The sequence below is a fragment of the Odocoileus virginianus genome, chromosome 23, assembly GCF_023699985.2.
Source record: "Odocoileus virginianus isolate 20LAN1187 ecotype Illinois chromosome 23, Ovbor_1.2, whole genome shotgun sequence".
NCBI classification, from domain to species: Eukaryota; Metazoa; Chordata; class Mammalia; order Artiodactyla; family Cervidae; genus Odocoileus; species Odocoileus virginianus.
In genome coordinates this window covers 16,452,074-16,478,408 of record NC_069696.1, presented here as the reverse complement: position 1 = coordinate 16,478,408, position 26,335 = coordinate 16,452,074, and the positions used below count along the sequence as shown (strand labels likewise).

The 26,335-nt window shown below is 51.1% G+C and overlaps 2 protein-coding genes across 5 annotated transcripts; both read left to right on the top strand.

Moving 5' to 3' along the window:
• The first annotated feature begins 10,211 nt into the window (after positions 1-10,211).
• Positions 10,212-13,474, top strand: ARSA (arylsulfatase A). 4 transcript variants are annotated; one of them, XM_070453611.1, is made up of 9 exons: positions 10,213-10,345; positions 10,823-10,946; positions 11,137-11,377; positions 11,458-11,676; positions 11,751-11,920; positions 12,240-12,364; positions 12,457-12,584; positions 12,848-12,950; positions 13,042-13,474. In XM_070453611.1, the coding sequence occupies exons 3-9, from the start codon at positions 11,171-11,173 to the stop codon at positions 13,359-13,361; spliced, it is 1,272 nt and encodes a 423-aa protein (XP_070309712.1). In that variant the 5' UTR covers positions 10,213-10,345; positions 10,823-10,946; positions 11,137-11,170; the 3' UTR covers positions 13,362-13,474. The 4 variants fall into 4 exon arrangements, with proteins under 4 accessions (XP_070309714.1, XP_070309712.1, XP_070309710.1 ...); XM_070453609.1 differs by having other exon boundaries at positions 10,709-10,946; XM_070453613.1 differs by lacking the exon at positions 12,848-12,950 and having other exon boundaries at positions 10,212-10,345; positions 10,709-10,946; positions 13,042-13,187.
• A 3,409-nt stretch (positions 13,475-16,883) lies between these two features.
• On the top strand, positions 16,884-19,966 carry LOC139030591 (SOSS complex subunit C). Its single transcript, XM_070453614.1, has one exon. It carries the CDS (start codon positions 17,423-17,425, stop codon positions 17,735-17,737), a length of 315 nt encoding a protein of 104 aa, XP_070309715.1. The 5' UTR covers positions 16,884-17,422; the 3' UTR covers positions 17,738-19,966.
• Positions 19,967-26,335: the final 6,369 nt, after the last annotated feature.

The window sequence follows — 26,335 nt, the reverse complement described above, 5'->3', positions numbered from 1 at the left end:
TCATTACCATCTTTCTAAATTCCATATATATGCGTTAGTATACTGTATTGGTCTTTATCTTTCTGGCTTACTTCACTCTGTATAATGGGCTCTAGTTTCATCCACCTCACTAGAACTGACTCAAATGAATTCTTTTTAATGGCTGAGTAATATTCCATGGTGTATATGTACCACAGCTTCCTCATCCATTCGTCTGCTGATGGGCATCTAGGTTGCTTCCATGTCCTGGCTATTATAAACAGAGCTGCGATGAACATTGGGGTGCACGTGTCTCTTTCAGATCTGGTTTCCTCGGTGTGTATGCCCAGATTGCTGGGTCATATGGCAGTTCTATTTCCAGCTTTTTAAGAAATCTCCACACTGTTTTCCATAGTGGCTGTACTAATTTGCATTCCCACCAACAGTGTAAGAGGGTTCCCTTTTCTCCACACCCTCTCCAGCATTTATTGCTTGTAGACTTTTGGATAGCAGCCATCCTGACTGGCGTGTAATGGTACCTCATTGTGGTTTTGATTTGCATTTCTCTGATAATGAGTGATGTTGAGCATCTTTTCATGTGTTTGTTAGCCATATGTGTGTCTTCTTTGGAGAAATGTCTGTTTAGTTCTTTGGCCCATTTTTTGATTGGGTCATTTATTTTTCTGGATTGAGCTTCAGGAGTTGCTTGCATATTTTTGAGATTAATCCTTTGTCTGTTGCTTCATTTGCTATTATTTTCTCCCAATCTGAGGGCTGTCTTTTCAACTTGCTTATAGTTTCCTTTGTTGTGCAAGAGCTTTTAAGTTTCATTAGGTCCCATTTGTTTATTTTTGCTTTTATTTCCAATATTCTGGGAGGTGGGTCATAGAGGATCCTGCTGTGATTTATGTCGGAGAGTGTTTTGCCTATGTTCTCCTCTAGGCGTTTTATAGTTTCTGGTCTTACATTTAGATCTTTAACCATTTTGAGTTTATTTTTGTGTTTGGTATTAGAAAGTGTTCTAGTTTCATTCTTTTACAAGTGGTTGACCAGTTTTCCCAGCACCACTTGTTAAAGAGGTTGTCTTTTTTCCATTGTATATTCTTGCCTCCTTTGTCGAAGAGAAGGTGTCCATAGGCTCATGGATTTATCTCTGGGCTTTCTATTCTATTTCATTGATCTATATTTCTGTCTTTGTGCCAGTACCATACTGTCTTGATGACTGTGGCTTTGTAGTATAGTCTGAAGTCAGGCAGGTTGATTCCTCCAGTTCCATTCTTCTTTCTCAAGATTACTTTGGCTATTCGAGGTTTTTTGTATTTCCACACAAATTGTGAAATTATTTGTTCTAGTTCTGTGAAAAATACCACTGGTAGCTTGATAGGGATTAACACACAGAAATCCCTTGCATTCCTATACACTAACAATGAGAAAACAGAAAGAGAAATTAAGGAAACAATACCATTCACCATTGCAACAAAAAGAATAAAATACTTAGGAGTATATCTACCTAAAGAAACAAAAGACCTATACATAGATAACTATAAAACACTGATGAAAGAAATCAAAGAAGACACAAACAGATGGAGAAATATACCGTGTTCATGGATTGGAAGAATCAATATTGTCCAAATGGCTACACTACCCAAAGCAATCTATAGATTCAATGCAATCGCATAGAGTTTTAAATTTCAGTGACCATAAATTTTATTTCTGCAAGCTGTATTTGGTACATTAACAAATCTGCTTGTTCTTTCTTTATATTGACTCTTTATTTTTATTTAATGCAATGTTTAGATTTCTTTTGTCTTTGATTATTTTTAAAACATTTACTTTAAAGTTCTAGTCAATAGTTCACATATGTGAACTTTTGGTGGTCTAATCCCATTTGTAGTATCTACCAACTCACTCACTGTAGGGGGACTGTAGGTTCTTTCTGTGACAGCTTTGTGACTTGGGGTTATGAACTTAACTGGGCCTGGGAAAACTAGATATGTCCCTCAGAGGAGTATAACTAGCCCAGGAATTGCTTTATGTTAATTTCTTGGCTTGATGGTCCTGAGGACTACGAAGAGTAATATAATTAAGACTCCAAACTTTGGGGGACCAATAGTGGTTACAACTTCATATGGAGACTTCTTCACAGAGAGACCACCACAGAGCTTTATGAAAATTGCTTAAATAAAAGATAAATATATAGTAATAATTATGAAAATAGATTACTCCCCAGATTTTTGAGCACTACATGTCGTCCCAAGTGTATGATGTGTATTAACTCATTCAGTCATCACTGAATCACTGAGCCAGCCCATTACTGTCCTCGTGTAACAGACAAGGAAACAGAGCAAATTAGAGCAAACAAGCAACTCACCTTGTCCAAAGTCGCCTGTGGTGAGTCAGTGGAGAAACCAGCACTTGGAACACCATAGTGGGCATGTGACCCAAACAGAGCCGATGAGAATCCTATTCTGGAGTGTAAGGCTCGTAACTGAGGGAAGAAACCCTTTCTCCAGGCTTGGGACACACAGGAGAAATGAAGCTTGATAGATACCAGTGACCAAGATCACAGCCTTGAGAAGAAAGCAGCCCTGGGAGGAATATAGGCACGGGAGAAAAGGAAGGTTCTGAAGAGGCTTTGAATCTCCAAACTTAGTGCCTGAAATCTGCTTTTCTTTCTTTTGGCTTCAGAGCCAAGGGTACCTGAAAGTCCACACAAAGGAGAGGGGAAAGGCCTCTCTAAAAGGGAATGTGACTGTAAGAGAGGTGGAAGGGCTGGCCTTAGGGCAGGGCCTGAGCTGGCATCCCAGCTCAGCCACCAGGATATCTGGTGGCCTGAGAAGACTTCCTGGCTTCACTCTGCCTCCCTGTGAGCTCTGGTATGTTAGGGACAATGGTAGGATTTGCTTCATTCCCTCCCTCATTCAGGCCACATGCCAGGCACCTGCTTTTGGGCTGATGAGGTGGCTCCAGCTCCCCCTGGGCCCTGGTGCAGGTTAGGAGAGCAAGTGGGTGTGACATGCTCACCATGTACCTGGTACCTAGTGAACACATTCTAATATAACCATAAATCTAGTTCTACGAAGACCTCCAAGACCTTCTAGAACTAACACCAAAAAAAGAAGTCCTTTTCATCACAGGGGATGGGAATGCAAGTAGGAAGTCAAGAGATAGATCTGGATGGAGGAGGGCGTGGCAACGCACTCCCATATTCTTGCCTGGGAAATCCCATGGACAGAGGAGCCCGGCAGGCTTCAGTCCACGGGGTCACAATGAGCTGGACATGACTGAATGACTGCATAACAGCAATATACACATACATATGTGTGTGTGTGTGTGTGTGTGTGTGTGTGTGTGTGTGTATGTATTATAACTGAATCAATCCGCTGTATACCTAAAGCATTGTGAATTAACTATACTTGAATAAAAGATAATTTTGAAAAGAAAAAAAAAAGAGATACCTGGAATAACAGGCAAGTTTGGCCTTTCAGTGCAAAACAAAGCAGGGCAAAGGCTGACAGTTTTGCCAAGAGAATGCACTGGTCGTAGCGCGCTGGCCCGCCAACAAAAGAGAGGACTGTACGTATGGACACCATCAGATGGTCAGTACTGAAATCAGGCTGTTTATATTCTTTGCAGCCAAAAATGGAGAAGCTCTATACGGTCAGCATAAACAAAACCTGGAGCTGACTGTGGCTCAAATCATGAACTCCTTATTGCAATTTCACATGCTAGCAAGGTAATACTCAAAATCCTTCAAGCTAGGCTTCAACAGTATGTGAATCAAGAACTTCCAGTGTACACACTGGATTTAGACAAGGCAGAGGAACCAGAAATCAAATTGCCAACATCCGTTGGATCACACAAAAAGCAAGAGAATTCCAGAAAAACATCTACTTCTGCTTCATTGACTGTGCTGAAGGCTTTGAGTGTGTAGATCGCGACACACTGGAAAATTCTTAAAGAGCTGGGAATACCAGACCACCTCACCTGCCTCCTGAGAAACCTGTGTGCAGGTCAAGAAGCAACAGTTAGAACTGAACATGGAACAATGTACTGGTTCCAAACTGGGAAAGGGGACCATCAAGGCTGTATATGGTCACCCTGCTTATTTAACTTCAATGCAGAGTACATCATTCAAAATACCCGGCTGGATGAGCCACAAGCTGGAATCAAGATTGCCGGGCGAAATATCAACAACCTCAGATATGCAAATGATACCACCCTAATGGCAGAAAGCAAAGAGGAACTAAAGAGCCTCTTGATGACGGTGAAAGAGAAGAGAGAAAAAGCTGGCTTGATATTCAACATTCAGAAAACTAAGATGATGGCATCCCTTTCCATCACTTCATGATAAATAGATGGGGAAAAAATGGAAACAATGACAGGTTTTATTTTTGTTGGGCTCCAAAATCATGTCAGATGGTGACTGCAGCCATGAAGTTAAAGATGCTTGCTCCTTGGATCAAAAGCTATGACAAACCTAGACAGAGTATTGCAGTGAAAGTGAAAGTATTAGTCACTCAGTCGTGTCCAACTCTTTGCAACACCATGAACTGTAGCCCGCCAGGCTTCTCTGTCCATGAAATTCTTCAAGCAAGAATACTCGAGTGGGTTACCATTCCCTTCTCCAGGGGATCTTCCCCACCCATGGGTCAAACCTGGATCTCCTGCATTGCAGGCAGATTCTTTACTGTCTGAACCACTGGGGGAAGCCTAGAAAAAAACAAAAAGTAGAGACATCACTTTGCTGACAAAGGCCCATAGAGTCAGAGCTATGGTTTTTCCAGTATACAGGTGTGAGAGTTGGACCATAAAGAAGGCTGAGCACCAAAGAATAGATGTTTTCGAACTGTGGTGCTGGAGAAGAGAGTCCCTTGGAGAGCAAGGATATCAAACCAGTTAATCCTAAAGGAAATCAACCCTGAGTACTCATTGGAAGGACTGATGCTGAAGTTGAAGCTCCAATATTTTGGCCACCTAATGCGTAGAGCTGACTCAGTGGAGAAGACCCTGATGCCGGGAAAGATTGAGGGCAGGAGGAGAAGGAGGAGTCAGAGGATGAGATGGTTGGATGGCATCACCGACTCAATGGACATGAGTTTGCGCAAAGTCTGGGAGACAGCGAAGGACAGGGAAGCCTGGCGTGCTGCAGTCCATGGGGTCGCAAAGAGTCGGACACGACTTAGCGACTGAACAACAGCAGCAGCATTTCCAAGTGTTTTACAACAGAGGCGTTTTAGATTGTGTTGCTGGAAATCTGTTTTTTGTATTCAGTCACAGCAGTCAGCACATAGAAATGCTTTATGATGGTTGGGTGGATATTAATGAATGAATAAGTGAACAAAGGACATCCTGCATTTAAAACGTTTATCAATCACAAGTACACACACCGAAGCATGAGGGGGAGGCACTAGGAATACAGCAGTGGCCAAACGGTCCTCCTTGGCCAGCCGCGCCCTCTCACTCGCTGAGAGCCTCGGTGACAGGTTGTCTGTTCACCCCGCGTTCTGACACCACCCGTGTCTCTCCAAGGGATCCCTCACGCTGTGGCCTCCCAGTTCCTTGACCTCTCATCTCACTAACTATAAAAGGCAGGGTTTAGGTATAGATTATGGACCCATGTATGACTGCTTTGAGCTGAAAGGGATTTGATACATGGAGTCAGTGCCTGCAGACTCATCGGAAGTACTGAAAGAAGCATCCAGCTTGAGCTCCTAGAGATACACTCTTCCTCAGCAGTGCCACAGAACTAGTCCTCAGGGATTTACTTGTTCCCACATTCAGCAAACTGAGATGTCCGAAAGCTGATATCCCACCTGCTGACTCCAACACACCACACTTCTGAGCCTGTATTTCCCAGCCCCTTTTGCATCTAGGTAGGGCATGGCAGTGTCAGACTTTATCTTTTGGGGCTCCAAAATCACTGCAGATGGTGATTGCAGCCATGAAATTAAAAGACGCTTACTCCTTGGAAGGAAAGTTATGACCAACCTAGACAGCATATTAAAAAGCAGAGACATTACTTTGCCAACAAAGGTCCATCTAGTCGAGGCTATGGTTTTTCCAGTGGTCATGTATGGATGTGAGAGTTGTACTGTGAAGAAAGCTGAGCGCCGAAGAATTGATGCTTTTGAAGTGTGGTGTTGGAGAAGACTCTTGAGAGCCCCTTGGACTGCAAGGAGATCCAACCAGTCCATCCTAAAGGAGATCAGTCCTGGGTGTTCATTAGAGGGACTGATGCTGAAGCTGAAACTCCAGTACTTTGGCCACCTCATGTGAAGAGTTGACTCATTGGAAAAGACCCTGATGCTGGGAGGGATTGGGGGCAGGAGGAGAAGGGGACGACAGGGGATGAGATGGCTGGATGGCGTCACCGACTCGATGGACATGAGTTTGAGTAAACTCTGGGAGTTGGTGATGGAGAGGGAGGCCTGACATGCTGTGATTCATGGGGTTGCAAAGAGCCAGACACGACTAAGCGACTGAACTGAACTGAACTGAGGGCCAAGTCAAGAGTTCTGGAATCGCGGCCACTCCTAGGCCTAATCAGTAAATACCTCCTTCTTATCCTGCCTGCTCTCTATTCAGCCTTCTGCATCCAGGATGACCTTAAATCCATAAGTCAAAAATGGCAGTGCTTCCTTAGCTACCAGGGAAGCCCCTACTTCCTCTTCTATGGTTCCCTACATGCCTACATGAGCAGAGGTTCACCCACCCCTATTTCTGCTTATGTTGCAAACTGGATTTTGTGTGAGCAAGGAGTAAATATCTGTTGTGTTAAGTCACTGAGATTTGGGGGTTTATCTGTTAAGGTAGCTAGTGTTTCCTCAACTGTTCTAGGAGGGGAACCCTAGGAGCCTCGCTTTGGGCTTACTACCTTGAGTCCTTGTCTAGGTCAGCAGGTAGTGTTGCATTGGCCTGCTGCTCAGTACATCTATTAGAATGATATGCTTAAGAACCAGGCAAATCAATACAAAATAAATTCACATAATCACCGTATCCACGGTGAGATGAACTGTAGCCCCATACGCTTGTCTTGTGTGACCTCCAAAGCCCTCTCTGATCAGTGGACTGTGGGGGCATCAGAATGTCTGGGAAGTGGTATTCACTCAGACTTAGTGGCCAACAACCCCTGAGAACCTGACTGTCCCTTCCCCTAGAGCATGGCCATCCTGGCTGAAGGCCACACCTCCCTCAAGGGAGGCCAGGAAGAAAACTTAGCACAGCCTTGGGTGTTTCCGCCAGGTCTTTCCCTCTGGCAGCTCCAGGTCCGTGAGTGACTCATGTCCAGGAATTGGAAGAGGAGCTGCACTGTGAGTCAGGTCTGGGCCACGATCCCAAAACCTAGGGTCTTTCCACCACCACCCCCGCTGCCACTAGTGCTACCCTCTGTTGTCCTGGAGGGTGACTCTACGGCCAGGGATCCAAAAACCTCTGAGGCCATGCCATTCCGCCTGGCCCTGTGGCCTCTGATGCCCTGCAGTAGCCAGCTCCCCAGAGTCTTAAGTGTGTCCCTACTTCCCTCTCTACTCCAGAGTACAGCTCGCTGTCTCAAAGAGGGCATCCTCCAGACCCTCACCAAGGACAGTTGGAGGGCAACTGACCAGGTCAAGCGCAATACACTTCTCTGTCTTTGGGTGCCTTTTTCTCTATTAAACCAAAGAGGTTTCCAGCAGCTTGGCTTCATTCACATGGGCTGTTGTGAACCCTGGTTTTAAAAGCCAGAGCACAGTCAGCACCATCCAAGCCCCTAGATCTGAATCCAGAACCTGTGCTCCCTGTTAGATCTGACTGATTTAGGCTCTTTTGCCTCCGATATCCTGGGGTTAGGAATGATGGTTGTTGAGGACAAAGAGGAGGGAGCAGACCGAAGGGGGGAAATGGAGGCCTGCACACAGGGCCCTTAGTGTCCTGGATCCCTGACATCAGCTGTTCCCAGGAACCACCACAGAATACCTTCAAATGGGCCACGTGCTGCAGTTCACCCACCCACCAGCCCCAGGCAGGCCCAGGAAATGGAGGCCCCTCCCTTGTTCGAGGTGTAGAAAGACCAGACCGGTACCGCTCACAAGGCCCCTCTCCTAACTGTGGGTGTTAGTTCCAAATTAACAGTGTCCAGAGCCACTTCCCGCACCCTGGCAGGCTGCCTCCCACCAGGGCTCTGTCCCAAGTTGACCCTCCTGCTGGCTCCCACAGCAATGCCAAGAAAGGCTCACAATCGCGGAAAGACTCTGATGCCCACAGAGCTCGGCTTTGAACAAACATAGATGGAGGCACACTCACCCTCTCCCTACCCAGAGGTCAGGGCTGCCTGCCGTGGGCACACACCTGAGCAACCTCCAGAGTCTGCAGGGGAAAGTGTCAGCTATTTGCATAACATTACAGCCTCAGGCCGGCTCTCCTGGAGAATAAGGGTAGTTCCCAGCTTGCCGCAGAAAGGGAAGAAAGGGCCTTTGGCTGATTCCTTTTAAACTCCAATTCACAGCGCCAACCAGCTGTGATAGTTCCAATTACAGGTTCAAAGATTTCTGGGCCATGGAAAAACTTTCTGTCCTGGCCACCCACCCCATACTGCTCCCACGCACAGGCACAGAAACGGTACTGGAGTGTGACACCACGGGGATGGTTCACAGGAGCCCCTTCCATTCCCAACGAGGCCAGCAGCAGCCTGGAGCCCAGCCCCGTCTCAGGGAGTCCCTGCCCTTCAAATTTTGCTCCTTCCTACTGCCTCTAGTCGTAGCTTTCATCTTTCACCAGCAAAATGCCAGCTCCACAGCTGGGCTTCAGTGGAAGCTGTGTCTTGGCCGCACCCCAGTGACCAGAGGCCTTTCAAGGACTCTGTCCACGCTCCCACTGGCTCCAGAGGCAGGAAATATGAGAAACCCTCCGCAACAGCAGCCCACATCCTGCTGGTCCTGAGGTCTGACCCTGTTGGGGAGCCTGAGGCCAGAGAGTTGCCCTGGGGAGGGTTCCAGGGAAGAGATGTCCTAGGGGAGCTGCTGCGGGGAGGCACTCTCAGGGAGGCACTGATCTTGGGGTGTTTGGTTGCACTGAGTAAGATACCCAGCTAACCGCCTCCCGGTGCGCTCTCTTACTTTGAAACAGGTAAACAATCTGGGGACCAAAACTGTGAAGTCATTCGTACAAGGCTGTCCAGTGATGGAGCCACCTCCGTCATCGCTTTGGATGAGTCCTTCCCATTGGTGTGACCCGGATACAGAGAAGACACCACCCCCCAGATGCCCCACCACACCCCTCCACCACACACACACACCCCCCACACACACACACCACACCCCCCACACACACACCCCGCACACACACACACACCACAAACACACACACCCCACACACACCCCACACACACACACCACACCCCCCACACACACACCCCGCACACACACACACACCACAAACACACACACCCCACACACACCCCGCACACACACACACACACCACCACACACACCACAAACACACCCACACACACACACACACACACACACCACACACACACACAAACACACACACACACCCCACATACACACACACACACCGCATACACACACACAACACACACACACCACAAACACACACACACACCACACACACACTCCACACACACCACACCCCCCACACACACACCCCGCACACACACACCACAAACACACACACCCCGCACACACACACACACCACACCCACACACCACACCCCCCCACACACACACCACAAACACACCACACACACACACACACACACACACACACACACACATATACACGAATGGAGGGGGAAAGGTTGGAAAGAATTTTTGATCTGTCTTAAGAAAACACCAAACATAGCGTTGAAGGAAAAGCCAGCAGCCCGCGGACTCCACGGTTTCCGTTTCGATTTGTTCATTCGACACTCTCCAGGCTCAGGGCCTTTAAGGAACACTAGCGCGCCGAGCCCCAATACTAGGATCCGTCCTGCGCGCACCTCACGCGCGCGCCCGCCTCCAGCGCCAAAGGCCTCGGGGCGCAAACCTGGGCGCAGCCGCCGCCTGCCGCCCAGCCGAGACCCCGCTACGCTCCTGGTCGGAACAGGCCCCGCCCCTCCCAGCGCCTTGCCCCGCCCCTTCCGCGCGGCCCGCCCTCTCAGCCCCGTGCCCCGCCCCTTCCGCGCCCCCCCTCAACCCCGTGCTCCGCCCCTTCCGCTCGGCCCGCCCCTCCCAGCGCCGTGCCCCGCCCCGGGGCGGGCCGCGCGGGAGTCACGGGTCAAGGGGCTGGGCGGGGCCGGGCCGGGCCGAGGCGGAAGCGCCTGAGGAGGGCCCGGCTGCCCGGTGTCCCGCACTTGCCCCCTCCTCGGTCCTAAACTGCCTTTGTTCCGCTTCGTGGGCCCCCGCGGGTCAGTGTTCTGGGATTTCTGCCCCCTGACCACGAGCCTAGGCGGGACCTTTCGCAGAAGAGGGTCAGATCTCCGCCTGAGAGTCTGAAGGTGTCCTGGCCCTTGAGGGTCTCCAGGGAGTTAGATCCCAGGCTACAGGCTCCTGGGTTTTGTTGCGGTCGAGGGTCTCCGGGTGCCGAGTCAGCTGGAAAGGAGTTGTCTCCGTCGAGGGAGTATTTGAGTCTGGGAGGGTAGTGCCTGAGCCTGGGCTCTTGGGGGAGGTTAATGTCCGGGTCTGGGGGTGGGTAGTGCTCGAATCTGGGGTCTCGGGGTTAGAGCTTGTGGGGGCCAGTTTGCCTTCTCTCCCAAGGGTCTCTGTTACAGGCCTGTCTGTGCGCTGAGCCATGGAGGCTCTATGGACCCTCACTCTGGCCTTGGCCGCAGGCCTGGCTGCTGCCAGCCCACCTAACATCCTGCTGATCTTTGCTGATGACCTAGGCTACGGGGACCTGGGCTCCTATGGGCACCCCAGTTCCACCACCCCCAATCTGGACCAGTTGGCCGCAGGGGGTCTTCGGTTCACCGACTTCTATGTGCCTGTGTCTCTGTGCACACCCTCGCGGTGAGGAAGGAAACCGGCAGCCCTCACCCCTGACCATTTAGTTCCTCCCAGATTCACTCTGGAGTGCAGAGGGAGGAGCAGGGTCTCTGTCTCTATGGAGAAATTCATATCTCTCTGTTTTTCTCCTCTCTCCCCTTCTTGTATGCATCTCGGTTTTGCTGTGTCGCACGGACTCTGACTTGCCTTGTAGGGCTGCCCTCCTGACCGGCCGACTCCCAGTTCGAATGGGCTTGTACCCTGGAGTTCTGGAGCCCAGCTCCCGAGGGGGCCTGCCCCTGGAGGAGGTGACCTTGGCTGAGGTCCTGGCTGCCCAAGGCTACCTCACAGGGATAGCTGGCAAGTGGCACCTTGGGGTGGGGCCTGAGGGAGCCTTTCTGCCCCCCCACCACGGCTTCCATCGATTCCTGGGCATCCCGTACTCCCATGACCAGGTAGGAACCACCAGGATCCTTCCCCTTGACCCCAGAGCCCCACCCCACAGTCTAGACCGCTAAAGGAGCTGCTCTCTCAGGGCCCTTGCCAGAACCTGACCTGTTTCCCGCCGGCCACCCCCTGCGATGGCACCTGTGACCAGGGCCTCGTCCCTGTCCCACTGTTGGCCAACCTGTCGGTGGAGGCACAGCCCCCTTGGCTGCCTGGACTCGAGGCCCGCTACGTGGCTTTTGCCCGTGACCTCATGACTGATGCCCAACGCCAAGGCCGCCCATTCTTTCTGTACTACGCCTCCCATGTGAGTGACCGTGGCCCCTCCGCCCGGGCTCCCCATGACCCCTACCTGGTGCTAACTCCGGTCTCCATCCCCAGCACACCCACTACCCCCAGTTCAGTGGGCAGAGCTTTCCAGGGCACTCAGGCCGAGGGCCATTTGGGGACTCCCTGATGGAGCTGGATGCAGCTGTGGGAGCCCTGATGACAGCTGTGGGGGACCTGGGGCTGCTCGGAGAGACGCTCGTCTTCTTCACTGCGGACAACGGGTACTCGGCAGAGGCAGAGGGGTGCTGGTTGACCCCCCACAGGGCCCTGGGTCTTCCCATGTTGACGCTGGCCAAGAACTTAGTGGGCTAAGGGGGTCTCGGGAGTTGTTGGCCACATATGGTGACACCCAGGTGCATGTGCGAGGCTGGCGGCTGTGAGTACATATAGGTGCTGGTCTTGGGAGGACAGGGAGTGGACAGGCATATGCTGGCCATTTCTGGGCAAAATGTGTGACTTAATCAGTCTGGGGCTGGGGTCCCTGAGGCAGGCTGGAAACCCTGGGCTTCTCATTGCTGACGTCCTCCCTGTGTGTCCCAGACCTGAGACGATGCGGATGTCCCACGGTGGCTGCTCTGGCCTCCTGCGATGCGGAAAGGGAACCACTTTCGAAGGGGGCGTCCGAGAGCCTGCCTTGGCCTTCTGGCCAGGTCACATCGCTCCCGGTCAGTTTTCAGGCCTTCTGCTCCTGGACTCTTGGTCTCATCTTCCCAGCCCTAATCACAAATGGAGTGACTGTACAGCCCTCTACTCCCAGGTGTGACCCATGAGCTGGCCAGCTCCCTGGACCTGCTTCCCACCCTGGCCGCCTTGGCGGGGGCCCCGCTGCCCAACATCACCTTGGATGGCGTTGACCTCAGCCCCCTGCTGTTGGGCACCGGCAAGGTAGGGCCCGTGAGCACATAGCCACAGCTCCCTGACCCCCATCCTGACCTCCCTTCCCCCCACCCCCACCAGCCACTCACCCTCCCCAGGAGTGAGTGTGGGCAGCCCCTGAAGTCCCTAGGGCCAGGTGAACCCTCTGTCAAACTGCATCCTAGTGATGCCGGCCGGGGGCTTCTGGGTGGGCAGGGAGCCACTGCATGCCCAGGGCCCAGCATGGAGCAGACAGTGCTGGGCATGTGCAGACCCCCTGACTCTGCCCCCAGAGCCCCCGGCACACCCTCTTCTTCTACTCGGCCTACCCGGATGAGGTCCGAGGGGTCTATGCTGTGCGGAGCGGGAAGTACAAGGCACACTTCTTTACCCAGGGTAACCTCCTCTCCCCCAGCCCCCCCCACCCCTCCCAGCCCCCGAGCCCAGCCCCCTGCCCGGTGCACAGGTGTGTGCCCCCCCCTCCCAGGCTCTGTCCACAGCGACACCACTGCGGACCCTGCCTGCCACGCCTCTAGTCCTCTGACTGCCCATGAGCCCCCGCTGCTCTTTGACCTGTCTGAGGACCCTGGTGAGAACTACAACCTTCTGGGGGGTGTGGATGAGGTCGCTCCAGAGGCGCTGCAGGCACTGAAGCAACTTCAGCTGCTCAAGGCCCAATTTGATGCTGCCATGACCTTCGGGCCCAGCCAGATGGCCCGGGGCGAGGACCCCGCCCTGCAGGTCTGCTGTCAGCCCAGCTGCACTCCCCGGCCGTCCTGCTGCCACTGCCCCGAGTTCCAGCCCTGAGGGTGCAGACGGAGGCCAGCTGGGGCACTGGTGGTTCCTGGCTGTGCTGTGGGAGTGTGGAGGTGGTTTGTACCTGAAAACGCTAATAACACCAGCTGACACTTGTATGATAATTCATGTGATCCTTGTGAGAGCCCTGAGCTGGGTGTTTCTCTCCCTGTTACAAATGAGGAACCTGAGGCATGGGGAGACTTGCCTGAGGTCACCCAGCCTGAGAGAAAACCACCTTCCTCCCCCTGGTGATTGCTTGTGTCAGTGTAGACAAGCGTGGTGGCGAGTGTGGGCACAGCGTTCACAGGAGCAGCACTAGGGGCTTCTGTGTGCCAGGAGAGGGCGGGGAGGGGGCGAGAGAGTGGCGGAGAGCAGACCCTGAGAACACAGCACCCATGAGAGCCAGGTTTTCCCTGGCAGAGAAGCACAGGAACCAGACCTGCCTGGCTCTTAGAAGGCTGTCTGAAGTTGGGTGAGGAGCTGCACATCCTACATGGTGGAGTGGTCAACCGGCGTGGGCTGGGGGTCCACACTCGGAAGGCACAGCAGCAGCTCCAGAGACTTGCCCTTGGCCCCCAGTGTCTCCTCCAAAGCTCCGTGTTTCCCACCTGCACACACATTTCCAATCTCCTGGCTTCACCTCTGCCCTCACAGGAGCCATTCTCCACCAAAGTAATCTCTTAACAGACGTGCCGGTTTGGCTCCATCTGCTCACAACTGCAGGCTTCCCATTGTGCTCAGAACCCAGACTCCTCAGGTGGCCTGCCATGCCTCATCCATGCTCTCATCCCTTAGCCCTGGCAGCTGGCCAAGATGCCCATCCTTGACACTGCCTGGCACCTTCTCTGAAGAAAGCGCCCCCTGACTGCCCACTGCACGCATTTGCACCGTGGCGTGTAGTCCGCATGGGTCACCTGTGTGTGTACTGATGTCAGGCCCCCCCGCTCCCTCATGGTTGAGTGAGACGAGGACCGTGCTCAGGACCCTGAAGTGGGTGTCCTGTCTTCATGGTAGACCAAATAGCCATCCCCTTTCTACTGATGGATTCCACCCTCTTGTTGGTGGGCTGAGACCCCTTGACCTCTCGGGTTCAGCCTCTCCTAGTCCCAGGAGAGTAGTAGCCAGTCTTAGCCACTCACAATCCAGTGATTGGCCCGAGAAGGGTGTGTAACCAAGGATCCTTGTCAGAGAAAGCTCAGGGTATCTGCTGGAGCCCAGGGTCTTGCTCAGCATCATCCTCGGAGATGGTGAGGACAATGCTGTGTCATCGCTGGCCCTGACCAGACACTGCGCAGCCGCTAATCAGCGTCCCCAGCCGTGTACCTCTGGAGCTCATGGTATGAGAAGACAAACCAGCCTCCTAAACCACAGTTACTGGCTTGTCTGTTACTTGCAGCCAGAAGCAGTCTTTCTGGTTGGACATGTGAATGGGACGTGTGAACATGTATCTAGGTGCAGGGGCCCCTTCTGTGTTCTCCATGTGACCCATCACTTCTCATCTCACTTGGGTACTGCACTAACCATGCCCAAATCCCACTGCATCCTGGAACTGCCCCTCTAAGGCTGGCATAGGGAGGACCCACATGCACAAGTGCTCTGGATGTGCCCAACCCCTGCAGCCTGCAACCTCTCCTCCAGGTGGCCTGCAGTCACCTCAGGGTGCCTTGGCTTCAGGATGAGGACAGAGGAATGGAAGCAGGTGCACGATCTCTGTATCACATCCAAACTCCAGCAAGACTGAACGAATGCCAATACTCAGGCACAGCCTGCAGGCACCTTGTTGCCCAGCTGGGTTTTGAGCATCACTTCGTTAGTTCCACAAACCTTTACTGGCATAGGGCTGGGGTATGGATCAATAGAAGGGGCTCACCCCTGCTCCTGTGGGTTTTTTTTTTTTTTTAATTAAACATATATTTATTTGGCTGCACTGGATCGTAGTTGCAGCACACAGGATTTTCATTTTGGTATGTGGAATCTTTATGTCATTTGAATTTTTAGTTGTACCATGCAGATGTAGTTCCTGCACCAGGGATTGAACCCAGGACCCCTGCATTGGGAGTGTGAAGTCTTAGCCACTGGATCACCAGGGAAGTCCCACTCCTGTGGTGCTTAATGTCTCGCAAAGGAGATGAGCACCCAGACAGAGTGGAGTTCAGTGCAAAGAAACCTAGACTCCCCAGGTTTTGGTGTGTGGAAATTGACTGGGTACAACAGGAGGGAACCATCAGATGCTGCTGAAGTTCCCCTCATTGACTAAGGGCTAGAAACGTGGTGTGTACACATGCATAAAGCACTGAGGCTACACACTTGAGATTTGTGTCCTTATGACACCACCCTTATGGCAGAAAGCGAAAAGGAACTAAAGAGCCTCTTGATGAAAGTGAAAGAGGAGGATGAAAAAGCTGGCTTAAAAACATTAAAAAAAAACCAAAGATCATAGCATCCAGTTCCATCACTTCATGGCAAAGAGATGGGGAAACTGTGGAAACAGTGACAGACCTTTTATTTTCTTGGGCTCCAAAATCACTTCAGATGGTGACTGCAGCCATGAAATTAAAAGACGCTTGCTCCTTGGAAGAGCAGCTATGACCAACCTAGACAGCATATTAAGAAGCAGAGACATTACTGACAAAGGTCCATCTAGTCAAAGCTATAGTTTTTCCAGTAGTCATGTATGGATGTGAGAATTGGACCACAAAGAAAGCTGAACGTCAAAGAATTGATGCTTTTGAACTGTGGTGTTGGAGAAGACTCTTGAGAGTCCCTTGGACTGCAAGGAGATCAAACCAGTCAATCCTAAAGGAAATCAGTCCTGACTATTCATTGGAAGGACTGATGCTGAAGCTGAAGCTCCAATCCACCTGATGCGAAGAGCTGACTCATTTGAAAAGACCCTGATGCTGGGAAAGATTGAAGGCAGGAGGAGAAGGGGACGACAGAGGATGAGATGGTTGGATGGCATCACGGACTCAATGGATGTGAGTTTGAGCAGGCTCCTGGAGTTGGTGATGGACAGGGAAGCCTGTCGTGCAGCAGTCTGTGGGGTTGCAAAGAGTCGGACACAACTGAGCGACTGAACTGAACTGATAACTTTGCAGCTGAAGATGGAGAAACTCTATACAGTCAGCAAAAACAAGACCAGGAGCTAACTGTGGCTCAGATCATGAACTTCTTATTGCAAAATTCAGACTTAAATTGAAGAAAGTAGGGAAAACCACTAGACCATTCAGGTAGGAAAGTGAAAATTGCTCAGTCTTCTTTGATTCTTTGCAATCCCATGGACTGTATAGTCCATGGAATTCTCCAGGACAGACTACTGGAGTGGGTAACTGTTCCCTTCTCCAGGGAATCTTCCCAGCCCAGGGATCAAACCCAGGTGTCCTGCACTGCAGGCAGATTCTTTACCAGCTGAGCCACCAGGGAAGCCCAAGAATATTGGAGTGGGCAGCCTGTCCCTTCTCCAGCAGATCTTCCCAACCCAGGAGTTGAACCGGGGTCTCCTGCATTGCAGGCGGATAATTCTTTACTAGTTGTGTAAATCAAATCCCTTATGATTATACAGTAGAAGTGACAAATACATCCAAGAGATTAGATCTGATACAGTACCTGAAGAACTATGGATAGAGGTTCATAATATTGTACAGGAGGTGTTGATCAAAACCATCCCCTAGAGGGGAAAAAATGCAAAAAGGCAAAATGGTTGTCTGAGGAGGCCTTACAAATAGGTGAGAAAAGAAGAGAAGTGAAAGGCAAAGGAGAAAAGGAAAGATACACCTATTTGAATGCAGAGTTCCAAAGAACAGCAAGGAGAGATAAGAAAGCCTTCCTAAGTGAACAATGGAAAAAAGACTAGAGACCTCTTCAAGAAAATTAGAGCTACCAGGGGAACATTTCATGCAAAGATGGGCACAATAATAAACAGAAACAGTATGGACCTAACAGAAGAAGATGATATTAAGAAGTAGCAAGAGGTTGGGTCCAGGCGGGAGGCGGGACTTCCGCTCCATCGTGGGTGTTTGTAAAGTGCTGCCCAATTACCCTTGAACATAGTTGAAACAGAAAATAGGAAGATGGCAGCAAACCCTTCAGGACAAGGTTTTCAAAACAAAAATAGAGTTGCAATCTTGGCAGAACTGGACAAAGAAAAAAGAAAATTACTAATGCAGAACCAATCTTCAACAAATCATCCTGGAGCTAGCATTGCGCTCTCGAGACCCGCTCTCAACAAGGACTTCCGGGACCATGCTGAGCAGCAGCATATTGCAGCCCAGCAGAAGGCAGCTTTGCAGCATGCACATGCACATTCATCAGGATACTTCATAACTCAAGATTCTGCATTTGGGAATCTCATTCTTCCTGTTTTACCTCGCCTTGACCCAGAATGAAGAAAATATTTGTAACGGAAGTGACTTGGTAACATCAGATGCCAAAGCCACTAACATTCAGTGCTGTACAAACCGTGACTCTCAGAAGTTTGGTGGACTTTTTTATATATTTTGTTTCTTTAAAAGAAAGATAAGTATAAGTGAAAGCAAAAAAAGGAGAGTGACCAGGATGATGAAAGCTCTGGAAGCTGTATTATCTGGGAACTGATGCTGCTGCTCAGGACTATAATCTGTGTGTAAGGCCGTTTGATTTTTAATTCTGAATCAGACCCCAAAGTGGATGTGGTCACACAACCCACCTCCCAAACTAGTTGGACTGAATATATCATGTCTACAGTAGACTTTCAAGAACCATTTAAAGTACTTTATGAACAAATGAGGGTGCTTTTTAAAAATGTGAACCAGTAGGCTTAAGTTACATTCACATTTGCTGTTTATAGAATTGATACCAGTGTACCTTTTGTGTTTATAGTCATCATATCCTAAAATATCCTTTAACTGGTAACTAGTTTGCCTATTCTCAATTTTAAAAGAAAACCCGAGATGCGAGTAAATTACCTGCCAGTCGTAAATACCTTTTATAAATCTATGCCGCTGTAAATTATGTGACTAAATGCTATTAAAAACAATAAGAAATACAAAAAAAAAAAAAAAAGTAGCAAGAATACCCAAAAGAACTATACAAAAGAGATATTAATGACCCAGATAACCACAATGGTGTGATCAATCACCTAGAGCCAGACATCTTGGAGTGCAGTCAAGTGGGCCTTACGAAGCATCACTACAAAATAGTGGAGGTGATGGAATTCCCATTGAGATATTTCAAATCCTAAAAGATGATGCTGTGAAAGTGCCGCATTCAATATGCCATTAAATTTGGAAAACTCAGCAGTGGCCACAGGACTAGAAAAGATGCGTTTTCATTCTAATTCCAATGAAGGACAATGCAAAAGAATGTTCAAACTACTGCACAATTGCATTCGTCTCACATGCTAGCAACGTAATGCTCAAAATTTGCCAAGCTAGGCTTCAACAGTACCTGAACTGAGAACTTCCAGATGTTCAAGCAAGATTTAGAAAAAGCAGAGGAACCAGAGATCAAATTGCCAACATCCATTGGATCATTTAAAAAAAGCATAGAAAAAGCAAGAGAATTCCAGAAAAACATCTACTTCTGTTTCATTGAGTACACTAAAGCTGTGTGGATCACAACAAACTGTAAAATTCTTAAAGAGTTGGAAATACCAGACCACCTTACCTGCCTCCTGAGAAATCTGTATGCAGGTCAAGAAGCAACAGTTAGAACTGAACATGGAACAACAGACTGGTTCCAAATTGAGAAAGGAGTGCATCAAGGCTGTATATTATCACCCTGCTTATTTAACTTCTATGCAGAGTACATCCTGTGAAATGCCGGGCTGGATGAAGCATAAACTGGAGTCAAGAACTGGGGAGAAATATCAGTAACCTCAGATATGCAGATGACACCACCCTATGTCAGAAAGAGGAACTAAAGAGCCTCTTGATGAAAGTGAAAGAGGAGAGTGAAGAAGTTGGCTTAAGACAAGAAGATCATGGCCTCTGGTCCCATCACTTCATGGCAAATAGCTGGGGAAACAATGGAAACAGTCACAGACTTTATTTTGTTGGGCTCCAAAATCACTTCAGATGGTGACTGCAGCCATGAAATTAAGACACTTGTTCCTTGGAAGAAAAGCTATGACAAACATAGTCAGCATATTAAAAAGCAGAGACATTACTTTGCTGGCAAAGGTTCGTATAATCAAAGCTATGATTTCTCCAGTAGTCATGTATGGATGTGAGTGTCGGACCATAAAGAAGGTTGAGCATCAAAGAATTGATGCTTTTGAAGTGTGGTGTTGGAGAAGATTCTTGAGAGTCCCTTGGACAGCAAGGAGATCCAACCAGTCCATCATAAAGGAAATCAGTCCCGAATATTCATTGGAAGGACTAATGCTGAAGCTGAAACTCCAGGTCTTTGGCCACCTGATGCGAAGAGCTGACCCATCAGAAAAGACCCTGATGCTGGGAAAGATTGAAGACAGGAGAAGGGGATGACAGAGGACGAAATGGTTGGATGGCATCACCAACTCAATGGACATGAGTTTGAGCAAACTTCAGGAGTTGGTGACAGACAGGGAGGCCTGGTGTGCTGCAGTCCATGGGGCTATAGAGTCGGACACGACTGAGCGACTGAACAAAAGAAAAGATTTTATAGTTTAATAGAAATGAAAATTTAATCATGACTGTCAGTTATATCAATAAAAAAAATTACCCATTATAAATGCCACAAAGGAAGAGTCCTTGGTCCCACGGAAGCATAACTTTGGGCTGAGGTAGTAACTGAAGCAATCAGGGCTGCCTCCCTGTCTGCTGAGACCTGAGGCAGGGCACTCACGCGTGTAAGCGAGGCTCTCTTCTCCCCTCCCCTCCCCTCCACGCTGGGTTTGCTATGATGCTTTGAGAGCAGAAAAGCTTGTTTCTCATCATTGTAGCTGTGTTAGTGCAATGCACCCTCTTCATACAGGCACCGGTATGCGGACATGCACCCACAAACAGGCATGCATGCCTGACATAGACACACACTCACACATTATACATGCATTTAACAGACCCAGATGCTGTCCAAAATGTCCCCGCTCTGCTGCTGTTGATTTGAAAAGCAGCTCTGGGCTTCCTTGGTAGCTAAATGGTAAAGAATTCACCAGGCAATGCAGGAGACATGGGTTCGATCCCTGGTCTGGGAAGATCCCACATGCCACGGGGCAGCTGAGCCACGACTACTGAGCCTGTGCCCTACTGCCTGCGCTCCGCAACAGGAGAAGCCGCAGCAACGAGAAACTGCGCACCACAGCGATAAAGGAGCCCCCACTTGCCACAACTAGAGAAAAAAACCTTCGGAGCAACAAAGACTCGACACTGTCAAAAACTAAAAATAATTTTTTTTTTAAAAAAAGCAACAGCCCTTTCCCTGTGAGCCTAAGACCATCCACGCCCCTTAAGTGGCTTCCTCAGGGAGCTCAGGCCCCTCTGCAAGGAGCTACTTGTGTTGGGATGAACAGAACAGGCTGTGGGTGCCACAGTGGGAAGGAAAGGAAGGGTCCCGACATCACCACGCCTCCCCCCACCCCATGACCTTGACCTTGACCATGACTGCAGGGAGACCACCCTCCCCTGGCCTTCCCATTGCCCCTCTTTGCTCAGGTGCTTGCTTGTCCCCCAAGTGGCCAGAAGGGGAAGCAAAAGGGGGCATCTCCATGGAATAGAATGAATTCCACCTCTTCTCTGAATGTTTTGTCCCAGAAGTCATGCATCCTGGTTAGGCTACCTAGGCAGGGCCTGCAGCTCACTCTGAGGGGGGACTGACGACCAGGTGGGTGTGCCTGCCCCCCGCCGGGGTCTGTACTCACTGTGCCTCCTGCATCCGACCCTGACCTTCATCACACCTGCACACCGCCCGGGATGTCTGGAGAGTCCTGCCAACCCCCCCAACCACTGCCTGCCGAAGGGACAGCAGTAGCAGAGGGAGGAGGTGTGCATTTGTGCCCCCAGCCTCCTGGGCTTCTGTGCGTGGAGACCCCCCTCAGGTGGTCACAGCCACGGGGGCCAAGGCACAAGTCTGCCCCGCCGCCCCCCACCCACCCCGCCAGGAGGACGAGTGGAGTCCCTCTGCTCAGAGGAACAGACCCAGGGAGGGGGAGCAGAGGGCAGAAGGGACACGGGGTTGGGGAGGGGCCAAGATGACAGGGCCCTGGGTGGGGGGGGGGGGGGTTGGCTGGGCCCAGGTTCCTCAGCAAGGGTGCAAGCTCCCCCTGTCTTGCAGACCCTACAAGACTGTGGTGTGAGCGGCCTCACCAGCTGGATGTCCAGAGCCTGCCCTCCCCAGGGGGCACCAGGGTCTCTGGGGACCATAACCCCCTCCAGCCTGGAGGGACCATCAGTCCAGCCCCCTGTCTTGCCCAGAAGTGGATCTCCAGGTGATTGGGGAGCAGAGAGCAAGGGAAGGGGTTAGCTCACCACCAGCAGAGCCAGTCCGGGGCTGGGGGCCCAGGGGAGCACAGGGGCTCCTGCTCTTGGGATTCGGGTTCTCTGTGAGCAGCGGAGTGCGAGTGTGGTGAGCTGCTTCTGCCACGGGTGGGAGTCTACACAGGGTGGGAGCCAGGCCCCTTCCTGCCAGGCAGATGCCGGGAGCTGGCTGCTCTTGTCTGCTCTAAATTTGCACAAAGGAAATAAACAAAATCAAAGTTGTCTTGTCATCAACCCCAGTGATGGCTGAGGCAGCTTTTAGGGCTAAATTGCTCTGTCCTCCTCCCTGCAAAGCCTCACTTCACTCACGGGGAGAGGGCGTGGGACTCGGCGCCGCTGACTGTGGACTCCGGATGCTGCCACAGGGCAGGAACCAAGGCGGGAGACGGGCCTGTGTGCCGGGTCCTGTGCTAATTCCGGAGCACAAGACCCAGGCGGAGCGGGGACACATCGGAGGAGAGACCTATGCTGGGCACCAACTCCCGTCTCAAACGCACCTGTGTTCACACCTGCACACCAGGTGAGGCCAGCTCAGGGCACTGTCTCAGGAATGGGGGGCCTGGTACCACTGCTCTGCTCAGCACCAAGGCCCTGCTCCTTAACGGCCTGTCTTTAGGGGTGCCACTTACCTCTCAGTCACCCTCAGCCTGGGGGGAAGGTGGTACCTGGAGGCCCCTCAGCAGGTTTTGCTCTCTGTGCTTCTTTTGACAATGTCAGGATGGCTACACAGCTGTAAAGGATCAGAAGCCCAGGCAGGGGTCCTGAGCTTGGCTGTGGCCGGCTAGGTGGTCCTGAGGGGACTTGCTTCTTCATTCTGCTCTCAGCCCTCGTGTGAGACGCTCTGAAGGGCAAGGGGTGAGCCTTCCTGGGGTGGCCCTCAACCAGCTAGGGCCGGGAGCCAGCAGGTCAATGTTCTAGCTTCCCACCTTCGGGAGATGCACCAGGGAAGGGCACCCAGCCTTAAGGATGGACCTTACGCTGCTTTTGCTCCCTCTCTGCCTCACTCTTGCCCACTCTTCACTACAGCACACAGTGGGGCTTTTACCAAACCAGCTGCCTGCTCTTCTGCCTTTGCATGTCCTCCTGCCTGGAACTGAGCACAGTGAGCACAGATACAGCAGCCTCAGGGAGCCATGAGGACAGAGATCACACACTAGGGACGCAGGACCAAGAGGTGCCCGATGCCCTCGACGTCAGCTTCCAGACCTCCTGTGGCACAAGAAATGCCCTGACTTATTAGACTGTCTTCCTGGGGTTCTCTCTTAGAGCTCAATACTTTGCATCACACCTAACCCCCTGTTGAAATATTCCCATTAACATCCAAAAAGAATGTTGCTAGTGACATGAAGAATATAAAGTCCCAGTTGTGCATGTATTTTTTTCTTTACCCTATAGATAGTATTTTTAGATCTGATTATGTTTTTCTCCTTTTCTTAACATTTTGAATCATGAACTTCTTGGTCAATATTTCATAACTAGACTCTGAGCTGAGACCACCATTCTTCACTTTATAATGATCTTGGCTACTCTGCCTTAATTTTTTTGCTTTAAATTATACCTTGATTGTCCCAATCTCCCTCTAGCCTCAAACAAAAGAAAATAAAACTCACATATAGGAAGGAAACTGGGGAAAGAAAAAAACCAAAATTTTAGCAATCATTTTTAAGTTGGAAAGACATAAGGATTTTTTAATATCCCTTTTATTTTCTACGGTATCCACATTTTCTATAATAATCATGTACTACTCTTTATAATGGAAAAATACTGCTTAAAAAATAAAATAGAAAAATCCTACTCCATACGGTGTTGATAAACGGGACTAGCTCTGACTTGCTGACTGCTGCTGTCAGGCTCCTGGCCGAGCTCACTGAATCCTCCATAATGGGTACTTTCATTGTGGCCAAAATAGCTTTTTATATTAGAGTTTATCTTTTTTATTTTTATTTTTTGCGTGAGTGTTTGTATTTGCATTTGGGAGTCCCTAATAGCAACATATAATGCTTGAAACAACTAGGACATGTTCACTGCAGGGAGAAAAGAACAGAAGCCATCCACCTCACCTCCGGTGATGACTGCAATCTTCATGTCTCCTTTGTCTTTTTCAATGTAGTTTCTAGCATAGATTCTGCATATTTATTTTTCCTTAACAACATAACAAATATTTTCCATATTATCTGTAAGCACACTTTTTTCAAATCAGCCCAATATTCCAATTATTTATTTATAGCCTAAATCAGTTAACCCTGTTGGTCAATATTTAGATTATTTTTATGCTTTCAACTTTTTAAAATTTACTTATTTCTGGCCACACTAGGTCTTGGTTGCTGCGTGCAGGCTTTCTCAGTTGTGCACAGTCTGGGGTGCACAGCCGTCTCACGGTGGCCTCTCCTGTTGTGAGCACGGACCCTAGAGCCTGTGGCCTCAGGAGCTGTGGCGCACGGGCTTAATTGCTCCATGGCACGTGGGATCTTCCTGGACCAGGGATCAATCCTGTGTCCCCTGCATCGGCAGGCGGATTGTTAACCACTGGACTACCAGGGAAGTCCCTGCTTCCCACATTTTAAACAGGAACATGTATAAAGCTTTCCATGTAGGATGTTGTCCTTGGCTGGATTTCCAGAAGGCAGAGTCCTGGCAGGGGAGGCTTACTCACTCCCCACTCAGGGCTCTGAAGGTCCCCCAGCATGTGAGCCAGGTGCTTCACCAGGCTCTGGGAGGACAGGGAGCATTAGTCATGTCCTGCTCTCTGGCTTCCCAGGTGGCGCTAGTGGTAAAGAACCTGCCTGCCAGTGTAGGAGACATAAAAGACGTGGGTTTGATCCCTGGGTCGGGAAGATCCCCTGGAGAAGGGCATGGCAACCCACTCCAGTATTCTTGCCTGGAGAGTCCCATGGACAGAGGAGCCTGGTGGGCTACAGTCTACAGGGTTGCAAAGAGTCGGACATGACTGAAGCAACTTGGCATGCATGCATGCTCTTAGACTCACAATTGGCATCCTCTGCCAGGGGAGGGCAGGGCCCAGAGCTCAGAGCTCCCGCATCCAGGAGGGTAGGAGATCACCCAGCCACACGCAGAGGACAGCAGATGCCCACCGGAAGCTGTTTCCAAGGGCGGAAGTGGGGTGGAGGGAAGAGGGGCTGGAGGGGGGCAGCTACAGGGCAGGTGGAGGTTCAGCTGGGAGCCACCAGCATTACAGCCACAGAATTAGGAGGACAAGCGGCTTGCTCAGGTTTCTGTTTAAAGACTCTGCTCTGGTTGCAGGAGCTGGTGGACCTGCAGTGGCAGGTGGGGGCTGGGAGCCTGCAGGGAGCTGCTTGATGCCCAGAGACCCAGGTGGTTTGATCCAGGCAGAGGTGGGAGGTGAGGGGGCAGAGTTAGGGGTGATGGGCAGGGGCGAAGCTGACAGCAGGGGAGTCTAGGCTGGTTCCAGCTCAGGAAACTGGGAAAAACAATAAAGCACAGAATCTATTGGGACGGCTGAAAAGTTTGTTCTGGTTTTCCAAACCAGCTTATGAAACACCCGAACGAACCTTTCGGCCAACCCAAGAGGATGCGGGCACGTGGGGGGAAAGCTCATGTGAGTTCCAAGTGTCTGCGGCAGCCACCAGGCACGTGTTCCTGTGCACCTCCGTGCCCTACTCAGGGTCCCGTTGACAGAACCCCTCGAGGCCGCTGCCCAGGGGCCGGCAGAGGGCGCTCCCGGAGGACAGCTGGCCGGTGCCTCACTGGGCGCGGCCCAGCTCAGGGAGGGCGCCGGTGAGAGGGAGCGCGGCGGCACTGGAGACGGTGAGCCCGCGGAGGGAGCCAGGGCTGAGAAGCCCCCAGAAGCCGGGGGGCGGGGGGGCGGGGGTGACGGAAGGTGACTGGGAGGTCAGGAAAGGAGGCCAGGGGCGGAGAGCCGGGCAGGCGTGGGAAGGGCCCCCACAGGAAGCTGCTCCCCGTGAAGGATACCCGAGCACGTCTGGCTGCTGTCCCCAAAGCCGGCAGGTAGAGAGCCTCAGAGAGGTGCGGCGGTGAGCTGGAGCAGAGGACGGAGCCCAGTGGCAGGGGGCGGGGTTGCTGGGTAAACGGAGCCACCCGGGTGTGGAGAGGGGCGGTGGCTTGAGTTCCCACCCGGCTGAGAGGGGAGGGAAGGGCAGGCCTGAGCCCAGCTGCAGACGGCCGCTCAGGGCTCCGCCTCCTTCAGCTCCACTTGATAAGAAGCTTGCTCACAGGTGCTCGGCTGGGTCTCCTTGTTCTGCGGGGTCAGGGGCCCTGGCCTGCGCGGCCGTTACCCAGATGCGGAGGGGTCACTCACTGACGCCTAACGCTGTGACTGTCCTCTCTCGGTTGGTTGCCCTTAATTGGAGTAGAGGCGCACGGCTTTTACAGACGGGCGTCTCTGACCTTCACATGTGACTCTATCTCGCTGGCCCTCCGCCTTCCATCCCCTGCGCCTGTGGTCTTCCTTGTGCTGCTCTTGTCCTGGGTTTGGGTGGGGGGGCAGGCCCACCCTCGGGAAGGCACTGACCACCACGCTGACCTCAGCGCCTGAGAGCGGCTGCTCCCAGA